Source organism: Prionailurus bengalensis, chromosome D2, assembly GCF_016509475.1.
Source record: "Prionailurus bengalensis isolate Pbe53 chromosome D2, Fcat_Pben_1.1_paternal_pri, whole genome shotgun sequence".
In the NCBI taxonomy this organism is placed as follows: Eukaryota; Metazoa; Chordata; class Mammalia; order Carnivora; family Felidae; genus Prionailurus; species Prionailurus bengalensis.
The window spans coordinates 52,612,703-52,636,954 of record NC_057351.1 but is presented as its reverse complement, the minus strand read 5'-3'; the positions used below and the strand labels follow the sequence as shown (position 1 = coordinate 52,636,954).

Here is a 24,252-nt window from a genome sequence, read left to right as displayed (position 1 = left end):
ATCATGACCTGAGCCCAAATCAAGAGTGAGACACTTAACCGACTGACCCACCCAGACGTCCCAGTCCTATGGATTTCCATACAACTTCTGAATGAGCTTATCGATTTCTACCAAAAAAAAACAAAAAAACAAAAAAAAAAAAACAAAAAAAACAAAAAAACCCTTCTGCCGGCATTTTGATTTTGTCCAAATCTAAAGACCAATTTGGGGAAATTACCTTGATAGTTTGTCTCTTCTAAGGAATTTGTCCATTTCTTCTAAGTTGGCAAATGTATTGGCATGAAACTGTTCATAATATTCCTTTAATATCTGTAGAATCTGCAGTGATGTCACCTCTCATTCTGATAGTGGTATCAGGAATTGGTAATCCCTGATAACTGGTATCTTCTCCCTTTCTTTCTCAGAGATTTATCAACTTTACAAATCTCAAAGAAATAGGTTTTCATTTCACTGACTCTCTCAATCGTTTTTCTATTTCCCTTTTTATTGATTTCCATTCCAATCTTTATCATCCCCTTTCTTTATCAGCTCCTTTCTTTGGCTCTTTTTGACTTCATTTGCTCTTCTTTTCCTAGTTTCTTAAATTAGAAGCTGAGGCCATTGATTTGACACCATTCTTTCCCAGTGAAGACATTTAACACTATAAATCTCTAAATATTCTGTGTGCTGTACCCCACAAATTCTGATGTGTTTCCATTTTATTTAGTTCAAACACCTTCTAATCTTTTTTTTCTGGTTTCTTCTTTCACCCATGGGTTGTGTTAACACCCATAGATGTGTGTTATTCAGTGCCCAAATATTTAGGAATTTTCCCGTTTTCTATTATCGACTTCTAATTTAATTCCACTGTGGTCAAAGAACCATATTGTAGGCCAGCTCCAATGAAAAGTCACATGCTTCTCATTTAATCATTAGGAATAAAAAGTAAATCTGGAAGGGGCACCTGGGTGGATCAGTCAGTCAAGCATTTGAATCTTGGTTTCAGCTCAGGTCATGATCTCATGGTTTTTGAGTTCGAGCCCTACTGCGGGCTCTGGGCTGACAGTGTGGAACCTGCCTGGGATTCTCTCTCCCTCCTTCTCTCTCTGCCTCTCCCTCACTCTCTCTCTCTAAATAAATATACAAACTTTAAAAACAAAAAAAGTAAATCAGGAAAAGGTGAGGCTGAAAAAGTCTCCCATGGAGAAAAAAAATAGAAACAGTATCAGAAGCCAGTAGGCCAACTAAAAGATAATTGGGAAGTAACAAAAACTAATCTTAATAGTAAGCTCTCTGAACCTCAATTTTCTTATTCCTATACTTGCAGAGGGGGGTGGGTGTTTAGATGCCCAGGACATTAGAGACCTTACCTATTTGTGCACTGCTCTGTCCCTAACACCAAGCATGTGATAGGCACCTTGATGTCCAGGTGAATTGATGTCCAGGATTTGCTTCAAAATAATCCAGGGTGAGGGAGAGTGGATAGGGGAACAGAAGGAATGACACTGGCCAGGGTTGAAATGAAGCTAGATGATGGCTTCATGGTGGTTCATTATACTATTTTACTTTGTATCTTTCAAAAAAAAAAAAGGGTTTTTAGAAATTTAATATTAGCACTTATTGGAACCTAGAGAAAAATCAGTAATAGCTTAAACACTGTTCAGGAGAAACGACTGCTAGCTGTGCCTTCTGCGTGTATGTAGAGTGTGCTTGAAATGAGATGACAAGTGTGTGTGTGTGTGTGTGTGTATATATATATATATATATAGGGTAAGTATGAGTCACTGGAGTTGACCAAAGAAACAGCATAGGTTTCAACAAAGTGAGGTGACACAATTGCCCAGCAAAAGAGAACAGAATGATAACACTATGAATACATATTCTTTTTGTGTTACAAAGTCTCAATATATTTCAAAATTTTCTTCTAAGTTAATTTCCTCTCTTTTCAAAGATAATGCCTACCATTTTTTCCCAGCAGGAAGTCTCTCCTTCATAACCCATACTATTTTTAAAAATTGGCTGTTCTGATAACTATACCACATACTGTACTCTTTCAGTTTCACCACGCAGTAAGGAAAACAAAGCTTCCTTTTAATCTATGACTTCTACTTTCATTACCAAATGTACAGAGTTTTATGAAAAGAAAAACTATGTTGGAAAATTAAGGAAATGCACTAATTATGCTTATCGGAGCATAGCAGGAACTTCATGTGACCAAAAAAACCATTCATCAGGTGCCTACCACATGTTTGGTGTTAGGGGCACAGCGGTGAACAAATAGGCAAGGTCTCTAACGCCCTGGGCATCTAAACACCCACCCCCTCCCCAAGTACAGGAGTAAGAAAATTGGGGTTTAGAGAGCTTAAATGATTTTTGCCCACGGCTGCACACTTCTCCAGTAGTAGGACTAGGGCAAAACACTCCAGACTTTCAGGGCAAGGTGGATTTACATTACAATTTGATATGGCTTCACTTGATACTACATCCAAGTCCACAAAACATACAGTGCTTCATTTCGAGGAAGTGTATCCTCAAGAAAATACTGTTAAAGCACAATCACTCCTAAGTACCCTAAGTGAATAATAATTTCATTATTATCCTTACGAGTTGAAACCTTATATTTAAAAGGCACTTATTCTTTTTTTTTTAAGTTTACTTATTTACACATTTTTAAGTAATCTACACCCAAGGGAGGGCTCGAACTCACGACACCTAGATCAAGAAGAGTCGCATGCTCTTCCGACTGAGCCAATCAGGCTTCTCTAAAAGGCAATTATTCTCGATGAGAATGCCTAACCTAATCTCGTGGATCACAACAGTGCCCGGCTGATATTCTATTATTATATTAGGGCAGCCAAGTATTCAGTCTGGAATATTCATTATCTAGTACTATTTTTAAAGGGTGCCTCTTTTTTTTTTAAATAAATGGGAAAGTTAATGCAAAATTAATGAAACGTTCGTAAATAGTTAAAAGCTTCCCTAACTCCAGAAAGCGTGCCGGGCGAGCGCTCCTTAACACTAGCGCGCTCCTGAGCATCAGCTCCTCCCGGCTAGCTCACGCTCCTTTCTCGCCCACGCTCCGCTCACTCCCACTCCCGCCGCGCTGAGCGATAATGGTGCCGGCGTCTCCCGCCCAATTTCAATTCTCCCACGCTCGCCGCAGCCCCTGGCGCCTGGGTTTCCACCTGCGCGCGCCTCCGCGCCTCAGTCACGCCGGCTGCTGGCAGTTAACCTTCGCCCCAGCACAGCCGCCTGCAGCCCCGCCGGGAGCCCGGGAGGCCCAAGGCGCGTCCTCCAGACCCCAGGCCAGGGCCGGGCGGCGCCGCGGATCCCGCGGTCAGAGGCGCCGCGGTGGCCACACCCACCGGCTGAGTGGTGACAGCTCCTGCAGCTGAGGCGGGCCTGGCCGACAGGTGCAGCCGTCCGTTCGGCCCCTCCCCGCACGGGCCGGGCCCAGGGCTCGGCCCGCCGCCCTGGAGCGCCCCCGCCCGCCTCTGCGCGCACCACCTGTCGGGACGCCCAGCGCGCGGCCGGTGGCTGGCGCCCCGCCCGGCTCCTCATGAGCCGCCAGCAGCGGCAGCGCGAGGTCCTGCGGGAATGAGAGCTTTACCGAAGGGTGGGCCCCACGCAGGCGGTGTCGGTGCTCTCGATCTCCTGCAAGATCCGCTCGTGCTCCGGGACGGTGCCCAGACCCTCGCCATTCTCCGCCATCTTGGCTGGAAGCTGAGGAGCCGGTGAGGCGCGGCGCCGCGCAGACGGCGGGGGCGAGCGCCCTGAGGCGCGCGCGCAAGGGGGTGGGGAAGGGGGCGTGGCGAGCGGGGAGATGGCACGGGGGCGCGCCGAGTGCGTGGGAGGCAGCAGGCGGGCACGCGACCGACTCCCGGGCTCAGCGCCAGCACCTGTCCGAGCGCAAGGTGCTGCCCGCCCAGGCGAGGAGTGAAGACGCGTCGCCTTCCGCTCTCCCCAGCTACTTGCCCCTAGTTGCTATCTAGTGACAGACCTGGCTTTCCCGTACATTCTTGTATTCTGTGTGCCACACCCTCTGCTACGCGCTGGAAATACCTGAATAATGAAGCAGATCGACCGTGAAATAACCACCCTCGATCTGTAATAAAAACTACGGGAACATTTAACGAGGAGGCCTGATGTACTCTGTGTGGTGGAGAGTCAGAGAAAAGAAAATGTGCACTCAATAAAAATTGTGTGTGGGAGTAAGATTTATTTTAGGAATGTGCCAAGAAAATCCCATGACTACTGTTCTGGGTGCGTTCACATCTCTGCCTGCGGGAAGTTCACGGTGGCCAGTCTTGACCCTTCATGGCAAGGATACAAGAGAGGCTCAGAGCAACGTGTGACTTCATGCCTAGGCCCTTCGAATCCTTGAACCCAAGTGCCTTCCAGTTGCTGTAGCTAGGATGAGGAGGGGTGGAAACTCTTGAGAGGAGCAGGCATCAGAGAGATGGGAAAGTGCGGCGTGGCTTCGCAAAGTACTAATGTAGGAGAGTCCTGCATAATGACTTGTTGTGGGACTCTGAGTAAACCAGTTTGTCATGACCAAAGCAGCGACTGAGGAAGATAATCAAGGAATGCAAACCTAGCCCCAAGGGACAACTATTTTCCAGTCGCCATTAATCCAAGGCTCTGAACTCCACCACCACCCGCCCCCCGCCCTTTCCTTACATTTATTTATTTTTGAGAGACAGAGCATGAGCGGGGGAGGGGCAGAGAGAGGAGACACAGAATCCAAGGAAGCTCGAGGCTCCGAGCTGCCAGCACGGAGCCTGATGCAGTCCTCGAACTCACAAACTGAGATCATGACCTGAGCAGAAGTCCAGGCTCAACCAGCTGAGCCAGCCAGGCGCCCCACTGAACTTCCCTTTGAGTGAACCATGCTCTTTCCTATCCAGCTGTGTAACTCACTCCCTTCAGTGAGTTTTTACTAGAAGCTTACCTCCATCCTCCTTCCCACAAAATTCCTGGGCGGTGGTATTGCATGGGCTCTGAGCACAGGGGTCCTCAATTTAATTCCCTGCTCCTTCACTTCACAGCTGGGTGACACTGAGCAGGAACCTAGTTATCTTTTTCAGTTTCTGCATCTGTAAGTGACCACAACTGTAGGGTCTACCTCATCTCACTTTCTCATATTAGTTTTCTAATGTTGCTGTAACAAATTACCACAAACTTAGTAGCTTAAAACATTCAGATGTATTATCTTACAGTTCTATAGAAGTCCAAGAGGGGTCTCACTGGGCTAAAGTCAAGGTGTCACCATGACTGGTTCCTTTCCGGGGAATTCATTTCCTTACCTTTATCAGCTTAAAGAGGCCACCCAGAATTCTTAGCTCATGACCCCCTTCCTCATTCTTTAAAGCCAGCAACACCGCATCTCTCTGACCATTCTTCGTTCTTCTGTAGTCACATCTCTCTCTCTGACTCTGACATAGGCCATCAAAGATTCGGTGCTCTTAATGACCCCTGTGATTAGTTTGGACCCAACCATATAAGTCTGGATAATCTTCTATCTTAAGGTCTTAACCTTAATCACATTTGCAACAACCCCTTTTGTCAAGTACAACATATTTACAGGTTCCAGGGATGAGGATGTGAACCTTTTGGGGGAGCCATTATTTTGCCTGCCACATACAGTAAGTGCCCTATAAACATTACTATCATACATAAATGCTCTCTTTTCCATTAATCTGAAATTTCTGTCCTTCCCGAAAAGCAACTCAAATGTATCTCCTTCATAAAGATTCCCCCATCTAATCACAACCTTCTCTGCTAACTCTAGATTCAATTTAGCACACACTTGTCCACTCCACTACCAACTGTTTTACTAGTGTGCACTTGTTTTGATTAGTTCCTTTTCATACATCTGTGAGTTTTGTTTGTTTTTGTACACTTGGTCCCCAAGGAATCAACATGTGACTGATCTGAGTACACACTGGCTTAGAAGATCAAGGAAGCTCTGCTACATCCAACTGCCCATTCTGCCAAGAAACCCCATCAGAAGCCTATTTCCACTGTCTCAATGGTACAGAAGAATCCAGATCTTCTCTGGGAAATCACACTTTCTCAAGATGTAAAAATATGCCAAAGGAAAAAAAAAGTCTTCCTGAGGCCACCAGCACTGTCACACTATGTTAAAGACCTGACGTTCAGAGATGACTTTTTTTTTTAATTTTGCAATTTTGTATAGTTCCCCCTTGGAGTTCTGCATGTGGCTGAGAGAAAGGGGTTTTGAAACCAGACAATGCTGAAGATCAGAAGCCACTGGAAAGAATTCAGGATGAGTTAGAAAGGAGCATTCCAAACAGTTCTGAGCATAAGGCAAGAATTTGATTAATCTGTGATTGGTAACAATTTGGAATTAGAATAATAGCAAATCGTAATAAGTTTTTTCAAACTTACTGTTTATATACTGGCATTAAATACAGCATTTTATATAGTTGTATTCAGTTGTCTTAATAGAAATCTCTAGTATTAACAGCAAATGTGTACCTCAAATTCCATGATGCCCACTTTTATCAAGAGCCTCAATGCAAGAAACAATATTTATGGACTTTTGTCAGAGGATATAAACTTAATCCATTCCTCTGGTTATTTAAAATTTTATCTGTGAGTCAAGCCAAGTCCCTGTACCTAGACCCCACTGTTTGGGCCCTTCATGCCATTGTTTTTATTGAGTTCTAAAAAACTGAATCTTTTTCTTAGCTGACTGTGTCTCCAAGTATCAACAACCACCATCTGGTGTTAGTACATCTGAATTTCAGGTTCAGCTCTTGAGAAGGGAAAATAAACCTTTTGAAAATTGAACCTGAAACCAAAACATATGAAATGAAGACAACATTTGTATCCTCCTACAAAGAGAATGGAAAGCCATTTCTCCCTGCAGGAAATGGCAGACTCTCTTAGCTCAGTCGATGTGCAGAATTCATTGTTCTGAAGAGTAAAGCAAGGCGAAGAGAGCAGGGCAAGTGGTATAGGCCACCCTCTTATTTGGCAGCTGTCTCCTAATGGAGCGTTCCTTTCCTGAGCATTCATTAGCCAAGACTTTTTCCCCTTCTCTTCACCAATCCTGACACCATCTACCCAGACCCAGACCCTGTTCTGAGAAGCCAGTCCTGCTTTGCTTCTCCTCACTCCAGGCCTATTTCAACACCTGCCCATAGAGATTACTTCAACATAAGCAGCGGCATCTTCCCCTCAAGTCAAGTCAAGACAGAAGGAAGTCCTTATTACCACTTCTCCTTCCGAAGCAGCTTTTGCTGGTTCCCTTTGTGACTGCTGACATTTCCGTTAGCACCTGAAATTTTTTGCTAAGAACTTAAAGCTAAATGTTCTAAATAACTATGTAAATTCAAATTTTAGACATAGATATAACAAATGTATAAATGTGCAAAAAAAAAGCCTATTATAATTCTATTCTAAGTGATACATTTCTAAAAGACCAAAATAAAAACCATAGTAGCTATATATTGAGCACTGTTCGCTAAGCCCATTATATCATCTAATTTAATCTTTACTAACTTAATGAGTAATTTAACTGGGTATTTAATTAGTACTAATTTAGTACTATTTAACTAACTTAATGAGTAATTTAACTGGGTATTTAATTAGTACTAATTTTACGGAAATCTAATTTAATCCTATGGGGTACTTTGCACTATCTCCACTATCTCCAGTTCCTTAATATGAGGAAACAGACTTATAGAAATTAAGTCACTTGTCCAAGGCCACACAGCTAGTAAGCTGAAGAAGGTGGAGCTGTCAACCAGTTCCTGTTTCTCCCATTAAAAAAAAAAAAAAAAAAAAAAAAAGTCAGTCAAGAAACCTGTTCCAATGTTGTTTTACCCATGGGATAGATGATTTACCCAGTCTGGTCTGAGCAGGTTGGAGGCACACACAGGCAGATTGGGTTATTGTTCAGTCAGTGGATATTAACTTCCAGAGATCCACTCAAAATCTCTCTTCAGGACTCCTAGGAAGGAAAAGGTAAACTAGGAAGACTGGCAGGACAGGAGATGCACTCTGTGTCCAGTAGGAAACTAACCAGCAAAGGCTAAGGATTTAACCTGTAAATAAACATTCAGTCATTAATGACTTAGACTTTGAGCCACTTGTCTGCAGACTCATAACCAATCTTCCAAAGCCCCTCCCTCAGAAAGAGGCTGTAGAATGCAGCTGCCTTGGTCTGGCATTTAACTACTTGGGTTCAAATTCCAACTCATCTTTTACTAGATGTTGGGCCTCCAGACAGCCAGTGAACTTGTCTAAGCCTCAGTTTCTTCAAGGGTGAATTAGGGACAATAACAGCTCCTACCTCACCAAGTGGTGTGGGAATTAAAAGCCCAGGGTTTGGTCAACCTTAGCATTAGAGACCAGAACTATCAGACATTTTTTTAATGCTTATTTATTTTCGAGAGAGAGAGAGAGAGAGAGGAGAGAGAGCTAGTGACAGAGAGGAAGAAAGAGAAGGAGAGAGGATCCAAAATGGGCTTTGTGATGACAACAGAGAGCCCAATGCAGGGCTCAAACTCACCAGCCACGAGATCATGACCTGAGCCAAAGTCAGAGGCTTAACCAACTGAGCCACCCAGGTGCCCCCAGACATTTATTTTTAAACCAGGAAGCCCAGAATTTAGCTTCCTCTTTGATAAAATACATATAAAAACCAGACATATAAATGTTCTTCTTTTTTTTTTTAATCTTTATTTTTGAGAGAGTGAGAGACAGACTGAGAGCAGGGGACGAACAGAGAGAGAGAGGGAGACACAGAATCCGAAGCAGGCTCCAGGCTCTGAGCTGTCAGCACAGAGCCTGATGTGGGGCTCAAACCCACAAAACCATGAGATCATGACCTGAGCCAAAGTCGGACACTTAGCCTACTGAGCCACCCAGACGCCCCTAAATGTTCTTTTTTCTAATCATTAATAAAATATCCTAGTTTTATATCAGGGCTTTCTGAAACTGAACTTCATTTTTTAAATGCTTGATGGATAGAAACTGCCTGAACTTTGTTTCCTGTCGTAGGGGAGGAAACAGGACCATGTCCTTGGGTTAGACTCGTGGTTCCAGATCGACTTCAGTGAGCCCTCCAAATCTCAGAGAAGTCAAGTGCCTCTTTGCTGTCCGGGGAGGCCGTGCTCATCCTTTGAAGTACATATTGTGATGGTAAACAAATTGCTGAGTCAGCCTCCACTTCCAAGCACAGGCACAATTCTGTATTGTTGACCGTCCAGCCCAGTGAATAGTTGTTAAATGAATGAATCACATGCAGATACTTCTGGTGTTAAGCTTACTGTTGTGAAACCATGTTTCATGAGGTAGGTACATCTCTACAGAAAGATTCCCCTCTGCATTCCTGGGAACCCTAGAGTTGACTCCCTGATCTTCATCTTCTCAAGACTGTGCTTGTATCATTCCAATGCTTCTTAGGGAGTGTAAGAGCCGTCATTACATAATTGTAGAACTGTATCGAGGTAAGTAGAGGCAGTTCTTTATACTTTGGCTCTAATAACGCACCCCTTATTAGTGCCTCTTAGCTGCTCTTACAGCTGCAGTCCTTCAACTTCTGTCTTGTTGGCGCAGTGGCCTCCAGTGGCCACATTCTGTAAGTGCAAGAGGATGTGAATTGAGCCCAGCCAGGCCCCAGAGGATTCCTAATACAAAATCAGGTCCAGGAATCCGTTGTTCCGTAAAGATCTGGATCCCATGGTGGAGAACAATAGAAGGAAATTTGAAATTGGAGCCAAATAAAGTCAGTTTTTCTGAAATATGGGCCAGTCCTCAGAGAAGCTCAAAAGTAATTAGCCCCAGGTTCTGTTCATTCAACAGCTGTTTTTACTGAATGCTTTCTGAGCGCCAGGATCTGTGCTAGGCTCTTAGGGCTGCTCTGTCGGTATGTGACCTGTGCAGTTGTTCTTGGATTAATGCTCTGCCATCACCATCTTGTAATTCTTAATAATTTTTGAAAAAAGGGGCCTTCTTTTTAATTTTGCATTGGGTCTGGCAAATGATGTCACCAGTCCTCCTTTCAGACCAATGTCCTGAAAGCTCCATTAGCTTGCTCATCCCAAAGCTAAACATTTTTGAGTCCATAATCAGGCAACTAAAGAACAATATTATTTTCTCTGAGTTCCATTCTAGCTTTTCCTTCCTCTTCCCTCCAACCTCCAGCTTATAACATCAACTGTTTTCTCTTCTCTTTCCTTCCATCTCCTCACTGTTGGTTTTGCTGTTCATCATCCTGTTCCATGCATTCTCTATTCCTCACTCTTGTCCCACTTAGCTTTTCTTTATTCCTTTTGCCCTTTCTCCCTCTCCTCTCACTTGTCCTATTGTTCTTCTGTCGGCAAAATGGATTTGGAAATTTAACAAATGTCACGTAATGAAATAGTACTAATGATGACGATGACAGCTGACATTTACGCCTTGGCCATTCTCTGCAAAATATCATCCCTGGACCTCCCTATGCCTCACCCTGTTTTGTTATTCATCAGAGCACTTTAATACCACTTTTTTTTTTAAATATAAAACTATTGATTGACCACTGTTTACCAGTATTTACAATAAAGTAAACATTATAAGGCCGGATAACATTCCAGCTACAAAGTTATTGTTTCTCCTGGTTTCAGCTGAACCAGTAACTCAAAATACAGAGAAGATTGAGCCTCCGTGTAAGGAATGAGTTGGGATAAAGAAAACACATGAAGAAGTTAGATTACAGAGGTTTGTCCCCCCATTTATTCCAGTAGGTGCTAAACTGCCAACATCTCTAACCACGTGATTGTGATTAGGCTTCCACGAATGAAGTCTTGAACATTCCATGAATCATGACCTTTTGGCCCATATAGCACCGGGATTTCAATTTTTTGAAAAGGAATTGTTCACTAGAAGGAAACTCTAGATGTCCATTTAACTAAGTTTCACTTACCTAACTAAAACACACCAGGACTTGTCTAGTTTTCTCATTTGGGTGGGGAGGTTGTTGATAGTGATGAAATTTTCCTTTCAGGGATTCTTGCAAATAAACTTGTATTTATATGACTGTAGATATGGGTATGGATGCTAATATAGTTGTTTTTACATTGTCCAATTTAAATTGTTTACACTATGTTTAAATTGTCCGATTAAAAAATTTGAAAGGTTAAGGCGTCAGGAAAAATTCCAATTCAAGTGATTTATTTCTTAGGTTGCTGAAAATAATGGCATCCCAGAAACGTGGTCTTATCCATAGTTACAAAATGCTGTTTTTGTTTGGGTGAGTGTTAAAAAAAAAAGAAAGAAAACCATTTATAAATGTATTTTAAGTACACAAACACATCCAAAAAAAACAAAAAAAACCCCAGAATGGTCCTTAGGCATATAGGAGTTAAACACAAATTCTGACCAAGTAACAACTATGAAGACAACCCCCAACATTTAGAACAGGTGTTCTCTAATGCTGGAGAATAATACGCCATGATCTCAAATATTCTTTTCTGATATAGGAAGCAACTACAGAAAGCTTTTATTTGTTCCAAGTAACCAATGCTAGAGAGGCAAAGAACGCCAACACCCCCCCCATCCTACTTCAAAACGAACATAGCAAAATTGATTTTCACTAGAATGTTATTTCTTCACACTAATAAATCAAAAACCCAAGACCCAGACGCCATATATATACCAACACAAACAATTACTGAGCTGCATCTCCCGGACTCAAATGCCTAGTTAGTCTCTCTGCATAAAAAACACGTACAATTTGAGGACATTTCATATTTGCCTCTTTTGCCAGCACCAGCTCTGCCTCTTCTGAATCTTTCCATTTCATGAGAAACACGAATTCCCCACTGCTGTCTGTGGCACCAATTTTTCATTCAGGATCAAGCCCTCTGGCAAAGCCTCTTGGTTCAGCAGCAGAATTTCTTTTCTTCTTTGACTTGCTATCATCAGAGTCACTGTCAGGTAAAGATTTTCTATTTATACCATCTTTTTCTTTACTTGTTTTTTGAGAATTAAGAAATACTGCATCTGGGGTGCCTGGGTGGCTCTGTCGGGTAAGCGTCCAACTCCTGATTCCGGCTCAGGTCATGATCTCCCAGTTCATGGGATCAAGCCCCACATGGAGCTCTGCACTGACAGCACAGAGCCTGTTTGGGATTCTCTCTCTCCCTCTCCCTCTGCCCCTCCCCCGCTCGCTCGCTCTCGCTCTCAAAATACATAAACACTTTTTAAAATTTATTTTTAAAAAAGAAATGCTTCAGTTAACTCTGGCCAGTCTAAGTTTCTTCAGGTTCCCAAGTGTTGTCAGCATCTGTAAATCCCTTCCACTTCAGGAAATACTCTACCTTCGATTCACTACACGTTGGTCCAGTACTTTTCCCACCACAAATTCTTCAGGCTCTGCCTCTTCTACTTTTTTTGCTCTTTCTATTCTGTTTCTTCCCCAGTTTTTGCAATATAGTTTTATTGGAGACCCTTTTTCTTTATGGCAGACTTGTAGAGCCTCCAAGCTGCTCTGGGTCCGGGGTCTTCTGTGTCTCCAGCCTGAGTTGCCTCAAGCTCCAGCCACATCTGAGGGGGTGGCCCTGGGGAGTGGTGCCAATACTACTTTTTTATTTGCTTATTTCTAGCTTCCTTCACTAAAATACAAGTCCCTGTGAGCAGGAATGTCCAGGTCTTCATCTTGCTATATCAATAGCAAGACCACCGACCATCCTAGACCATTGCCTGCTGCGTTGTAGACACTCCATAAACATTTATTTACTGAGTGAATGAACAAATAAGTGAGTGTGCTTTACTATGTAGGAGGCATTACATTAAATACATTTCATGCCTGGGGCACCTGGGTGGCTCAGGGAGTTAAGCAGCCTACTCTTTTTAAAAATTTTTTTTTATGTTTTTATTTTATTTTTGAGAGAGAGAGACAGAGTGTGAGTGGGGAAAGGGCAGAGAGAGAGAGGGAGACACAGAATCCGAAGCAGGCTCCAGGCTTTGAGCTGTCAGCACAGAGCCTGATGCAAGGCTCGAACTCACGAAGAGTGAGATCATGACCTGAGCCAAAGTCGGCCGCTTAACCGACTGAGCCACCCAGGCTCCCTGAAAGCAGCCTTCTCTTGATTTTGGCTCAGGTCATGATCTCATAGTTCCTGAGATCGAGTCCTGTGTGGATGTCAGCCCAGAGCCTGCTTAAGATTCTCTCTCCCTCCCTCTGCCTTTCCCCAGCTCACAGGTGTGTGTGTGTGTGTGTGTGTGTGTGTGTGTGTGCGCGCGCGCATCCCCACCCTCAAAACAAATAAACTTTAAATACATACATACACATACATACATATGTACATTTCATGCCTAATTCATGTAATCATTTCAGTTAGCTCTCTTAGTAATTATAGACGCAAAATTCGAACCTCAGCCTTCTGGCTCCAGAGCCCATTCACTTCACCAGTAGATAAACAAACTGTCCCCCTGGTTAGAATACTTGGTTCCCAGGTACAAAATGTTTTTTAGCTTTTCTCTAGTGTTGCACTGAAGATAAAATAGCTAATGCTATCATTTAAATGTCCAGCAGAAATTTGGCAACTACACAGCCCACAGTCATCGGGACCCCAGGCTTTCCTGAGATGCTGCAGACACAGCAGGCCTCAGTCACAATTAGGCCCACATTTATTTCTGGACAGTTTCTCTGGACTCCATGTTTTATCCACAACATGTAGCATATTATGTCACTCTCATCAGAAATTAAATGTGGTGATGATATTACATTAGTATGAAATATAAGCATTAGCAAATATAGTTTTGAAAAGAGGATACCTCTCTTCTCTGGATGTTAAACAACCAAAATAAAATTTACATTACTCAGTATTTATTTCCCACTTGCTCAGAATTTCAATATGTTGTGAATGCTTTTTTACTTCAACATTCTATACACTTATTAAATTATACTGGCATATGTATCCCAGGTATAAATTAGACATAATAATAATAGCTAATATTTATTGAGCATTTACAGTGTACTAGGCAGGCCTTGTGCTAAGCACTCTGTATATATTAACCATTTGAGATGGGTTATATTATAAGAGTTTGAGATGGGTTATATTATTAGAGTTTCAGACACTAAGGCCAAAATCAAACATCTAATAAAACCTGCACCTTTGATGTTAATCATTATACTTAAGGGGATAAGATTTAATAGAAATATCACATTTCTGAAGATATAAACAGCAAGAGCATTGCAGAATGTCTACAGCTGATTTAACAAGTTATATTTTTTTAAATCATCCCAAGATTTTATTGTGTATACGGTTTATACTATTAGGTGGATTTTTTTAAAAATGTTTTCTGTCCCTTCCTAAAAGCATGTTATCTTCATTCCTAAAAACATTAAAGTCAAAGAAATAACAATATCCTGTTTGCTCTTAAGCTGGTAAAACTTCATGGTCAGCTTTTGGAAAAGAGCCCGAGAGAGTCTGTGAATACAAGTGTAAAACAATTATGTTATCATAAAACAATTACAAAAATTTCTTCTGGTACGTCATCTTGTACAATTCCCTTTTCCTCCTATTTTTCCCAGACCTCTGTAAGGCCATTCTTTGGATATGTCCCCTTTCTCTACTTCCTACTAACTTTGCAGTGCCCTCAACCTGCCCTTATCTTCTCTCAGATCCAGCTACAGCAGTAAGACATGCTGTGATGTGTGAACCCTGTGACTTCAGGACCTGTCCTAAGAGGCTAACAACATACTTGCAGAACCCGAGAGGCATAATGAGCCCAGGCAACATCCAAGTTGGAGTCAGGACCCATGGGGTGGGCCAGGTCTAATGGGCAAATCTGGCAGCAGGAAGTCGTAGTGTGAATGCGGTAAATGTTATGAACACTGCCGCTGCCCCATCTTAAGCACATAGTGGCCATCACTAATTTATCAGAATCATCCCCAACGTAAGATTCAGGCAGCTGCTACTGATGCATTGGAACTGATTTGCTGCTTGAGACCTACTGACCATCCTTGTTAAAGGACGTTCGTGATGCTGAATAAGACTAGTCCTAGTGGTTTCTGGGAACGTGGCTCCAGACAGCCCTGAAGTCTACCAGGGACAAGCACGCCTCCCAGATGGAAGAGCTAGCAAGGAGCTGGACATATCTATACCCAATGGAGGGACTGGAGTGAAAGTCAGAAAATCTGAAGACAGGAGCCCCTGGGTGGCTCAGTCGGTTGAGCGTCCGACTTCGGCTCAGGTCATGATATCACACTTCGTAAGTTCAAGCCCCACATGGGGCTCTGTACTGATAGCTCGGAGTCTGGAGCCTGCTTTGAGTTCTGCTCTCTCTCTCTCTCTCTCTGCTCCTCCCCCACTCATGCTCTCTCTCTCTCTCTCTCTCTCTCTCTCGCTGCTCCTCCCCCACTCATGCTCTCTCTCTCAAAAATGAATAAATATTTTAAAATTTGGGAGAAAAAAGGAAAGAAAATCTGAAAAGAATGAGAAAATCCAGTGGAAACTGGCATACAGGGGTAACATGGTGAAAACAGTTGTGGCCCAGGACAAAAGGGTTAAGGAAGCAAAACTAATTCCAGATCCCCACCTGCTGGTGAGTTTCAGCCTACCAGGAATCTGAATACCCAAAGCCAAGCAGGAGACCTTTCCTGACATTTCTTCCTTTTCTCCTAAATTCATTCACCATCTGTATGGCTAATCTCAAATTCTACTTTTCTACCCTGGAATTTTATTCCCCAAATTCCACTGTTGTAGCTACCTGTGATGTCTTTAACGAATATTTCACCGACAACACAAACCATGGAAACACGTAAGGTCTCAGCTCTCCCCTGAAACTCTCTCTCCTTTAAACTCAATACTATAGGCAGTTGTGCCCTTTTACATAAAGAATGAAAACAAACTCAGGACCTCAGAATCATCTGATTCTTGTCCACTTTTCCACACATACAAAAAAGGAGGGCCAAAGGAGCAGACCCAAGGTCCCATTGGGGGAGTCAGGCAGAGACAGGCTGGACTTTCTGAGAGAAGCCTGCTGTGGGAGCAGCCAAGTCTGAGGTCAGGAAGAGGAGGAATGCAGCTGGGCAAGGCAGAAGCGACTGTGGACCACTGACAGTCCCCAACAGCAATTCCCCACAGCCCCTCGGGGAGAGGAGACCCATTCTCTCACATGATGTGTGGGGCTGAGTGCTAGGAAGCTTGCACACCCTGTGAAAGAAGAGCTGTTGAGTCTCCCTTCAATGACATGAGCAGAAACCATCTCTGAGCCCTCAGTCACTGAGCTCTCGGGGCTCACCTTGTCAGAGAAGGAAGTCCCACCTGGCTCTGATCTGAACACTGACCGTAAGCAGGGCACCTCAGACTCCCTACCTGGAAAACAAAATGGGCAGGGGGAGGGAGCTCACAGAGGCTAAGATTTTATGACAGAAAATGTTTGTTGAAGCAGTGCCTTGCATCTCTGACAAGGAAAAATGAATAGGAGAACTATTAGAACTTCTCTCTCTCTGTGTGTCTCTCTGTCTCTCTCTGTCTCTCTCTCTCTCTCTCTCTCTCTCTCTCTCTCTCACTCTCAATTCCCAGGTGCGAGGCTTTCCTTGAGAATGTTTCTCTCCTGTATGGTCAGCCCCATCCTCTCACTGTCCCCTCCAGCCACCCCCACCCCCCACCCCCAGCCGGGCCCGTGCAGCCCAGCTGGCCAGTCTGCATCCAACCAAATGCACCTTCCACTGTCTCTGCCTTTAGAGCTTGTAGCTATTCAAATACTTGGACCACCTCCTCTTTTTCCCTGAAATGGTAACTTTCTCTCTCAATTGCCTCCTTTCTTTTGCTTCACAAGGTCACCATTAGTTCAGAAGCTCATACAAATCAGTTCAAGAAATATTTATCTAGCTACTCCACTGGTAGAATATTTTGCAGAAGATACTAAAATACAAGGAAGATACATTCCTGCCCTCAGGAATCTGTAGCCTGAAAACGGTTATAAAATAACAACACACACACAAGTGAGTCAGAATAAATGCTCTCGATTCTTTGGGGGCTTCAAAGGATGGGCATTCACATGTGGCTGGGGGATCAGGAGAGGCTTCATAGAAGAAAGAGCATTTGAATCGTGAGGTAGGGCTGAGTTAATAATAACAATAATAATAATAATAATAATAATAATAAGCAGCCATGAACACGAGAGGAAGAAAATCTCAGAACACATTGTCAAATAGTTAACAAACTAGTTCAGCCAAAATGGAGGTCCTGTCTTGATTTTCCAACCCTCATATTTGGCCACACAAGCTGATGTGTTCTGTAAGAGCAGTGGAACAGAATAGTTGATGCTGGAATATCGATGGCATGCGTAGGTATGTATAGAAAGGCATTGAATGTCAGCCTAAGAAGTCTTCATCTAATAATTATGAAAGCAAAGATTTAAGAAAACTAATTTTAGTTAATATTGTCCCACATAAAGTTTTATTAGGAGCTCTGAGTCTACCCTCCACATAACACTGGGGTGTTTTAGCTGGAGCCTTTGGAAGAGAGTGTTCTCCCGGCTTGTTCAATAACCCAGACGTGAGGTTAACAGTGAGTACTACAGGCCCACTCTGGTGGTGACAGGGTAAGACCTGGAGAAAATATCAGCGCTGTCTCCTCTCTTGAGGGTAACACTGGGAGAGTGTTGTGATGACCAGATCTACATTGATTTTTTTCTTCAGGAAGACCAGGTACAAGACTGGGGATATTTGCCCTAGCAACAGAGGGTAGGAAAGCTCCAAGATCCAACGCAGGAAGTCAGGTCCAGTATCAAGGAAGACTAGGGATAGTTCCATGGACGGATGACATGTAGAGGCGTTGGCCAGGGTTATGAGACCAGGGAAGAGGGTCAGGGGTTGGTGACCAAGGGCTCTGAAGCAGCAATGGCAGCAGAGGCCACAGTAACTAACACATGTCTAGGCTCCCCTCACCCTTTACCTTGTTTCCCTTTAGACTTCTGATCTAGCCACGAGGCAAATGCACAAGTTCGAGAAGGCACTGGTACAGTATAAAGTTTGTTCCACACAGAGAAAACTACTGAGCTTCTCACTAGTAAAACAGCCCGGGGCGGGGGGTGGGGAGCCAGGGACCTGGTGGCTTAGTCCGTTAAGTGCCTGACTTTGGCTCAAGTCATGATCTCTCAGTTTGTGGGTTTGAGGCCCGCATCAGGCTCTCTGCTGTCAGCACAAAGCCTGCCTGCTTCTAATCTCTGTCTCCCTCTCTCTCTGCCCCTCCTCCCCCTCTCAAAAATAAACATTAAAAAAAAAAAAAAAAAAAAAAAGCTCTTGTTTCTTCTACCTATTAAATAGGGTAGAAATAACCTGCCCTTCTTCATGGGATGTTCATGATGCTTGGATAAAATGAAAATGTAAGGAAAAAATTGTAACGGAGTTTAATCATTTTACAACTGCACCTACATATTGATAACCCAAGAATCAACCAATAAAGAGCAATACCTTCCCATGCCCTCAACACTACCCTAGGCCCTCTGAAGAGATTCAAAATATATTTAAATGCAAAATCAAATTTAAATATTTGGGAGAAATTTACTCAGATTTAAACTGTAGTATATTTCTTTTTTTTTTTTTTAATGTTTATTTATTTTTGACAGAGAGAGAGAGAGAGACAGAGACAGAGACAGAGACAGAGACAGAGCATGCGCGGGGGAGGGGCAGAGAGAGAGAAGGAGACACAGAATCCAAAGCAGGCTCCAGGCTCCAAGCTGTCAGCACAGAGTCCGACACGGGGCTCGAACTCACAGAGCTCGAGATCATGACCTGAGCCAAAGTCGGACGCTCAAGCTCAACCGACTGAGCCAGCTAGGCGCCCCTAAACTGTTGTGTATTTCAAAGGAACTTGGCCCTGGGTCCTTTCTGAGGATGAAGAGACAATACCCCTCCCCCATCCTTTTATTTAATTAACAAATATTAGCCAACAAATATTTATTGACTGTCACTATCAAATTCAGTGGTTGCCATTTCATTCCCACACTGATAAGTGTCAGTTACAGGCAGGCAGGTAGAAAGAATTAAATTTTAAAAGCTGCTCTTTTAACACAAAGATACATGGTCTTTCATTTTAATCCTGTTCTGGAAATGTGCAAATTAATACCCATATTACCAAAGAAGCTGTTTTTAAATCGTATGTGGAAATAAAATTAAAAAAAAGAAAAACGTATCTGAGAGGTCACCACATCTTCGAGAGTAGCAACAATGAAAATAAACAGTTTACTTCTTTTTCCCTAAAACTCACATCCACCCGAATAGAAACTGGTTTCACTGACATGTCTAATTGTTCTCAATGTTTCTTGCTAAGTGATAGTTTAGAGAAAACCTTTGAAATCTCATATAAATAAGATGGGATATGTATTTGGAGATGGCATGACGCCCTTTTTGATCTCTTGAAATTCTATTTTTTAAACCCTGTGGTGATGAATCAGGAAACAAATATAATCCCAAAAAAAGTGGGTTGTTTATTGCAGTTTCTCTAAAGAGAAGAGATAAGGTTAGGTATATACAGAATTGTATCTATTTTTTCAAAACCTATTTTTTTATTCCGTTATGGAGAAAAGTATAAAAAGAAGTGAATAACACCAGCTGAACACCACTAAAGAAGAAACAAATACAAAGGAGTCCTACCTTAAAGTCGCTTCAATGGGCAGCTCAAAAGACTGAATCTCAGCCAGGACATTCTCGTAAGTCTGATCCGGGTCTTCTTCCAACATTGCTCCACATGCCCCTGATTTTCCAACTGCAGACATCATATTTTGAGTGTGCAAAACGGTTGTAATTTACAAAAAGCAATGTGGGTTTTGTTGTAATTATCACAAGCGTTCTCCCTTGTTCACCCAGAGTAGCAGCAAAGGCTGAGCTCACAGTCTGACTTCATGCTATCAAAATCTTCGCTTCCAAGAATGTTGCACAGCTGTTGCTGTCCAGTCTCTAGTTATAACATTTTACTTATTATTAACCTTGACACAGTTCAGAAAGTTCCTGCCTGACGTCTGCTATGTTTATTTATTTGTTTCTCAAAGATAGTGACTGCAACCATATAAAAAATTACTACATAGTATCGACTTGTCAGAGCACATATTTTAATTATTTATGCTAAAAACAGAATACAAGCCATGCTCCTACTTATTCTTGTGATTATACCCTTGCCAACAAACCCAAGTAGGTAGCTTGTCCAGGAAAAATGTAACCTCCTGTAGGATATGATTTTGGAGTCACTGGGCTAGTTCCTTGGGTCCCCCTGTCTGCCACTACTCCACCATAGTCACTGTTGTGTGTTTGTCCGTTTACAGAGCCATTCCTTCTTCCGTCCCCAGCTCAAATCCTTGTTGGTCACTTATGCATCACTGTGAACGAGTCTGCCAGATCCCTTCCGCAGAATAGGTTTTGATGGAGAGGGGGAAAGCGCAAAGATGCCGGGATGGGAAGGGGACAGGCTGTCACTGAGAGGAAGAAAGAATGCAGAAAATAAAGGCCCAAAATATCAAGGGCAAGTGTGGCCTACAGCCAGCCTCAAGATGGTCTAAAATTAAATGGCACGTGGGGCGCCTGGGTGGCTCAGTCGGTTGAGCGTCCGACTTCGGCTCAGGTCATGATCTCGCGGTCCGTGAGTTCGAGCCCCGCGTCGGGCTCTGTGCTGACAGCTCGGAGCCCGGAGCCTGTTTCAGATTCTGTGTCTCCCTCTCTCTCTGACCCTCCCCCGTTCATGCTCTGTCTCTCTCTGTCTCAAAAATAAATAAACGTTAATAAATTAAAAAAAAAAAAATTAAATGGCACGTTATTTCCCATTACCATTTTCATTAGATCTTCCTCAAGCCCAAGTTTAACCTCACGCTTTCTTGCCCAGTACTAGAAAGTTGGTATTTAAAGGGATGGCTAGTGGGGTGCCTGTGTGGTTCAGTTAAGTGTCAGACTTTGGCTCAGGTCACGATCTCGCCAGTTCGAGACCTGAACGGGGGGCTCTCTGCTGTCAGTGCAGAGCCTGCTTCATGTCCTCTGTCTCCCTCCCTCTCTCCCCCTCCCTCACTCGCGCTCTTGCTCTCAAAAAGAAATAAACATGAAAAAAGTAAAATAAAGGGATGGCTAGCAACATTCTTCCATATGAACCTTTTTTTTTAAATTTTTATCAGATTTTTAAGTTTTGCTCTGTAAAAAATTTAAAGTTCTTTCTCCTAAAAATGTAGTGTTTATATAACCACAAGGCATATGTCATCAACTGCATCAGTTTTTCATTCCTCCCTGCACCCAGACCCTTGCCAGTACTTCACCAAGGGCACAGTGTTCCCCCTTGACCCATGACTCTGGGCTTAGCCTGTGACTTCCGCCGGCCAGCCCTAAGGCACGGGGTGAGAACTCTGAGCCCAGGCCTTGTGAGGCCTCATGTATTTCTCTCTGTCCTCACCCACCTCTGCCATCACCTGGGAGCGCAGGCCCTGGCTAGCTCGCCGGCCCAAGGAGGATGAGAGATACATACATTCACAAAACTGGATTCACAAAACTGCAGAGAGAGGCACATACTCCCGTCCAGCAGCCGCAGCTCGAAGTGAAGCCGCCCACCCAAACCAGGGTGAGGCCAAATGTGCCCCCAATGAGCCACACACACAGGAGCAACAATAAATGGTTGCTGTCTTCCCCCTACTGAATGACGGTCACTCGGCAGGGGCAAACCAGCACAGCCCTCTTCACTCCAGCCCCACCTCGGCCTCACCTCTCTGCCCCGCCGGTCCTCCCCCGAAGGATGGAACGAAGCAACAGGGATATGCCTCCCACAATTTCCCCCCGCAGGAAGTGGTGATGCCCTCCTTCAAGACCTGACACGGAACAGTGACCTTCCACCTTGTGTTAAAGTCATTTGTGTGGAAGGTTTTTCATTTCTACGAAATTATCAGATTATTTCAGAACAGAGCGTCTATTTTATTCACATCTGTGTTCCACGTAACGCTTAACACACTGCCCTGTATGAATGAACGGTGGCAAAAGTGACAAGCTTAAGAGTTACCTCTGCCTTGTTAGGAAATGCTGGTCCAAATTATGCCAAACTCTGACAGCTCCATACTGAATTTATCAGAATCTGAGAATATGTACAAGCTAGGTGACAGATCACATGGTCATAAGAGGACGTCGGTCATCCCTGTACTATGTTGTAGAGAACAATTCATAGGTGATGCCACACACCCATGAACATATACCTGTGATGACCCATCCAGCCCTAAGTAACATGTAGTTTAAAAACTACATGGATTCTTCCCCCCACCTACCCCAGATTTTTATGTTTCAAATTTACAGGAAAGTTAAAGAACCCAACAAACAGCCATATACCCTTCACCTGATTCACCAATTGTTAACTTTGCCACATTTGCTTTCTTTCTCTCTCTGTTTATTCAAGGGGATTTTACAATGTAGGCATATGCTTTTACTATACGTTGTGAGAAAACTGCATTCCATTATTGTTTCGATTTATTTTTTTTTTATTTTTTTTAACGTTTATTTATTTTTGAGACAGAGAGAGACAGAGCATGAACAGGGGAGGATCAGACAGAGAGGGAGACACAGAATCTGAAACAGGCTCCAGGCTCTGAGCTGTCAGCACAGAGCCCGATGCGGGGCTCGAACTCACGGACCGTGAGATCATGACCTGAGCCGAAGTCAGACGCTTAACCGACCAAGCCACCCAGGCGCCCCTCGATTTATTTTTAAGAGAGAGAGAGAGAGAGAGAGAGCGAGAGAGAGAGCACGGAGGGGCGGGGTAGGGGGGTGGGGGGAGGAAGTCCGAAGCAGGCTCTGTGCTGACAGGAGCCAGCCCAACGTGGGGCTCGAACTCATGAACCTCGAGATCATGGCCTGAGCCAAAGTGGGAGGCCCAACCGACCAAGCCACCCAGGCACCCCAGAAAATTGTATTCCTCTAAAGAGAATATTTTTTAAATAGTAATAGTATAGCAGTATACTACACAGCAGCATAATTAATAAATCACAATAGCTTTGACTTATTGTCACCGCATGACCCCATTCCTACTACACAGTGCCGTCATCTGCTTCCTGCGCAGCCAGCTCCCCCAGGAGATTCAAGGTCTTTCAACCTGTGCCCTCTGCTCCTCAGCCCTCCCCGCCCCTCCTCCACTCCCACCCCACTCTCTTCTCCTCCCGCTTCTGTTAAGTGCATTGTCCCTCTGCTTCTTACTTTCTTCTAAGCTGTGTAAGACACAGGCAACAACTTCCTGTTTCCACTGGCTAACCAGCATCTTCCTTTTATTCAAAACTTTCCTTGAGTGCCATTTCCTGCCGGAAGTCCACACAGATTGAATGAGCAGGAGACCATCTCCTCCCGAAAGTAACAGTTAAGAAAAACAACCTCCCCTATCCCATAGTGCTGACAACAAATTCACCAAATAAGGAAAAGAAAAGGAGGAAATGGAAACATTTTTAAACAGCTATATTCCAAGATGCCCATAAAAGAGAATGGTGTGTGTGAATGGAATGTTCCCGGTCTCCACCCTTAACCCCTCCTCCCAGCTGCGGCTCAAACTGTTTGGACTACTTCCTAGGATCAAGCCTGACCACCGACTGGAGACATTTAAGTGGCCAGAGGCCAGTGGTTCTTGTTCCTCCCCAACCCCAAGGCAATGCCTAGAGACATTTAAAAAAAGAATTCTTTTTTTAATGTTTATTTTTGAGAGAGAGATAGAGAGGGCGAGAGCAAATGGGGAGGAGCAGAGAGACACAGAGTCCGAAACAGGCTCTAGGCTCCAAGCTGCCAGCACAGAGCCCGATGCAGAGCTCGAACCCACCAACAGTGAGATCATGACCTGAGCCGGAGCTGGAGGCTTAACCAACTGAGCCACCCAGGTGCCCCCTGGAGGCATCTTTTAATGCCAGAACTAGAGGTGGATGCTACTGACATCAGTGGCTAGACGTGCTACTAATACAGTATACAGCACCGTCCCCCACAACAAACAATTATCCAGCCCAAAATGCCAATAGTGCTGAGGTCGGAAAATCCTGCCCTAAGCTGATCTTTAAGACACATCATCAGGTTCTGCGTGGTGCTGATACAGGCCCTGTGACTGAGGCCCCTGAGTGGGCTTTTTTCTTCCTCTGAAACTGAGTCTCTGTCTTGTTAGTCTACTAGGAACCCTAGCCCATCTAGAACCAGAGACCTTAAAAAAAAAAAAAAGGTTACTATTCAAATAAAACTTATTGAGGGGCGCCTGGGTGGCTCAGTCGGTTAAGCATCCGACTTAGGCTCAGGTCATGATCTCACGGTCTGTGAGTTCAAGC

General features: G+C 43.8%; 1 protein-coding gene and 1 long non-coding RNA gene across 5 annotated transcripts in view; one reads left to right on the top strand and one right to left on the bottom strand.

The window, feature by feature from the left end:
• EXOC6 (exocyst complex component 6) overlaps positions 1-19,852 on the bottom strand; it is a 229,178-nt gene extending 209,326 nt beyond the window's left edge. Inside the window, exon 1 of one of the 4 annotated variants that reach the window (XM_043596991.1) lies at positions 19,604-19,852. In XM_043596991.1, coding sequence (XP_043452926.1) covers positions 19,604-19,728 — 125 coding nt within the window. In that variant the 5' untranslated portion in view covers positions 19,729-19,852. Of the gene's footprint in view, positions 1-3,589; positions 3,748-19,603 lie in introns of those variants that run through there. The other 3 variants (XM_043596992.1, XM_043596993.1, XM_043596994.1) reach the window with 3 other exon arrangements.
• Positions 3,618-7,455, top strand: LOC122493034. Its single transcript, XR_006299805.1, has 2 exons — positions 3,618-3,713; positions 5,894-7,455. It is a non-coding gene; the product is annotated as an uncharacterized LOC122493034 (long non-coding RNA).
• Positions 19,853-24,252: the final 4,400 nt, after the last annotated feature.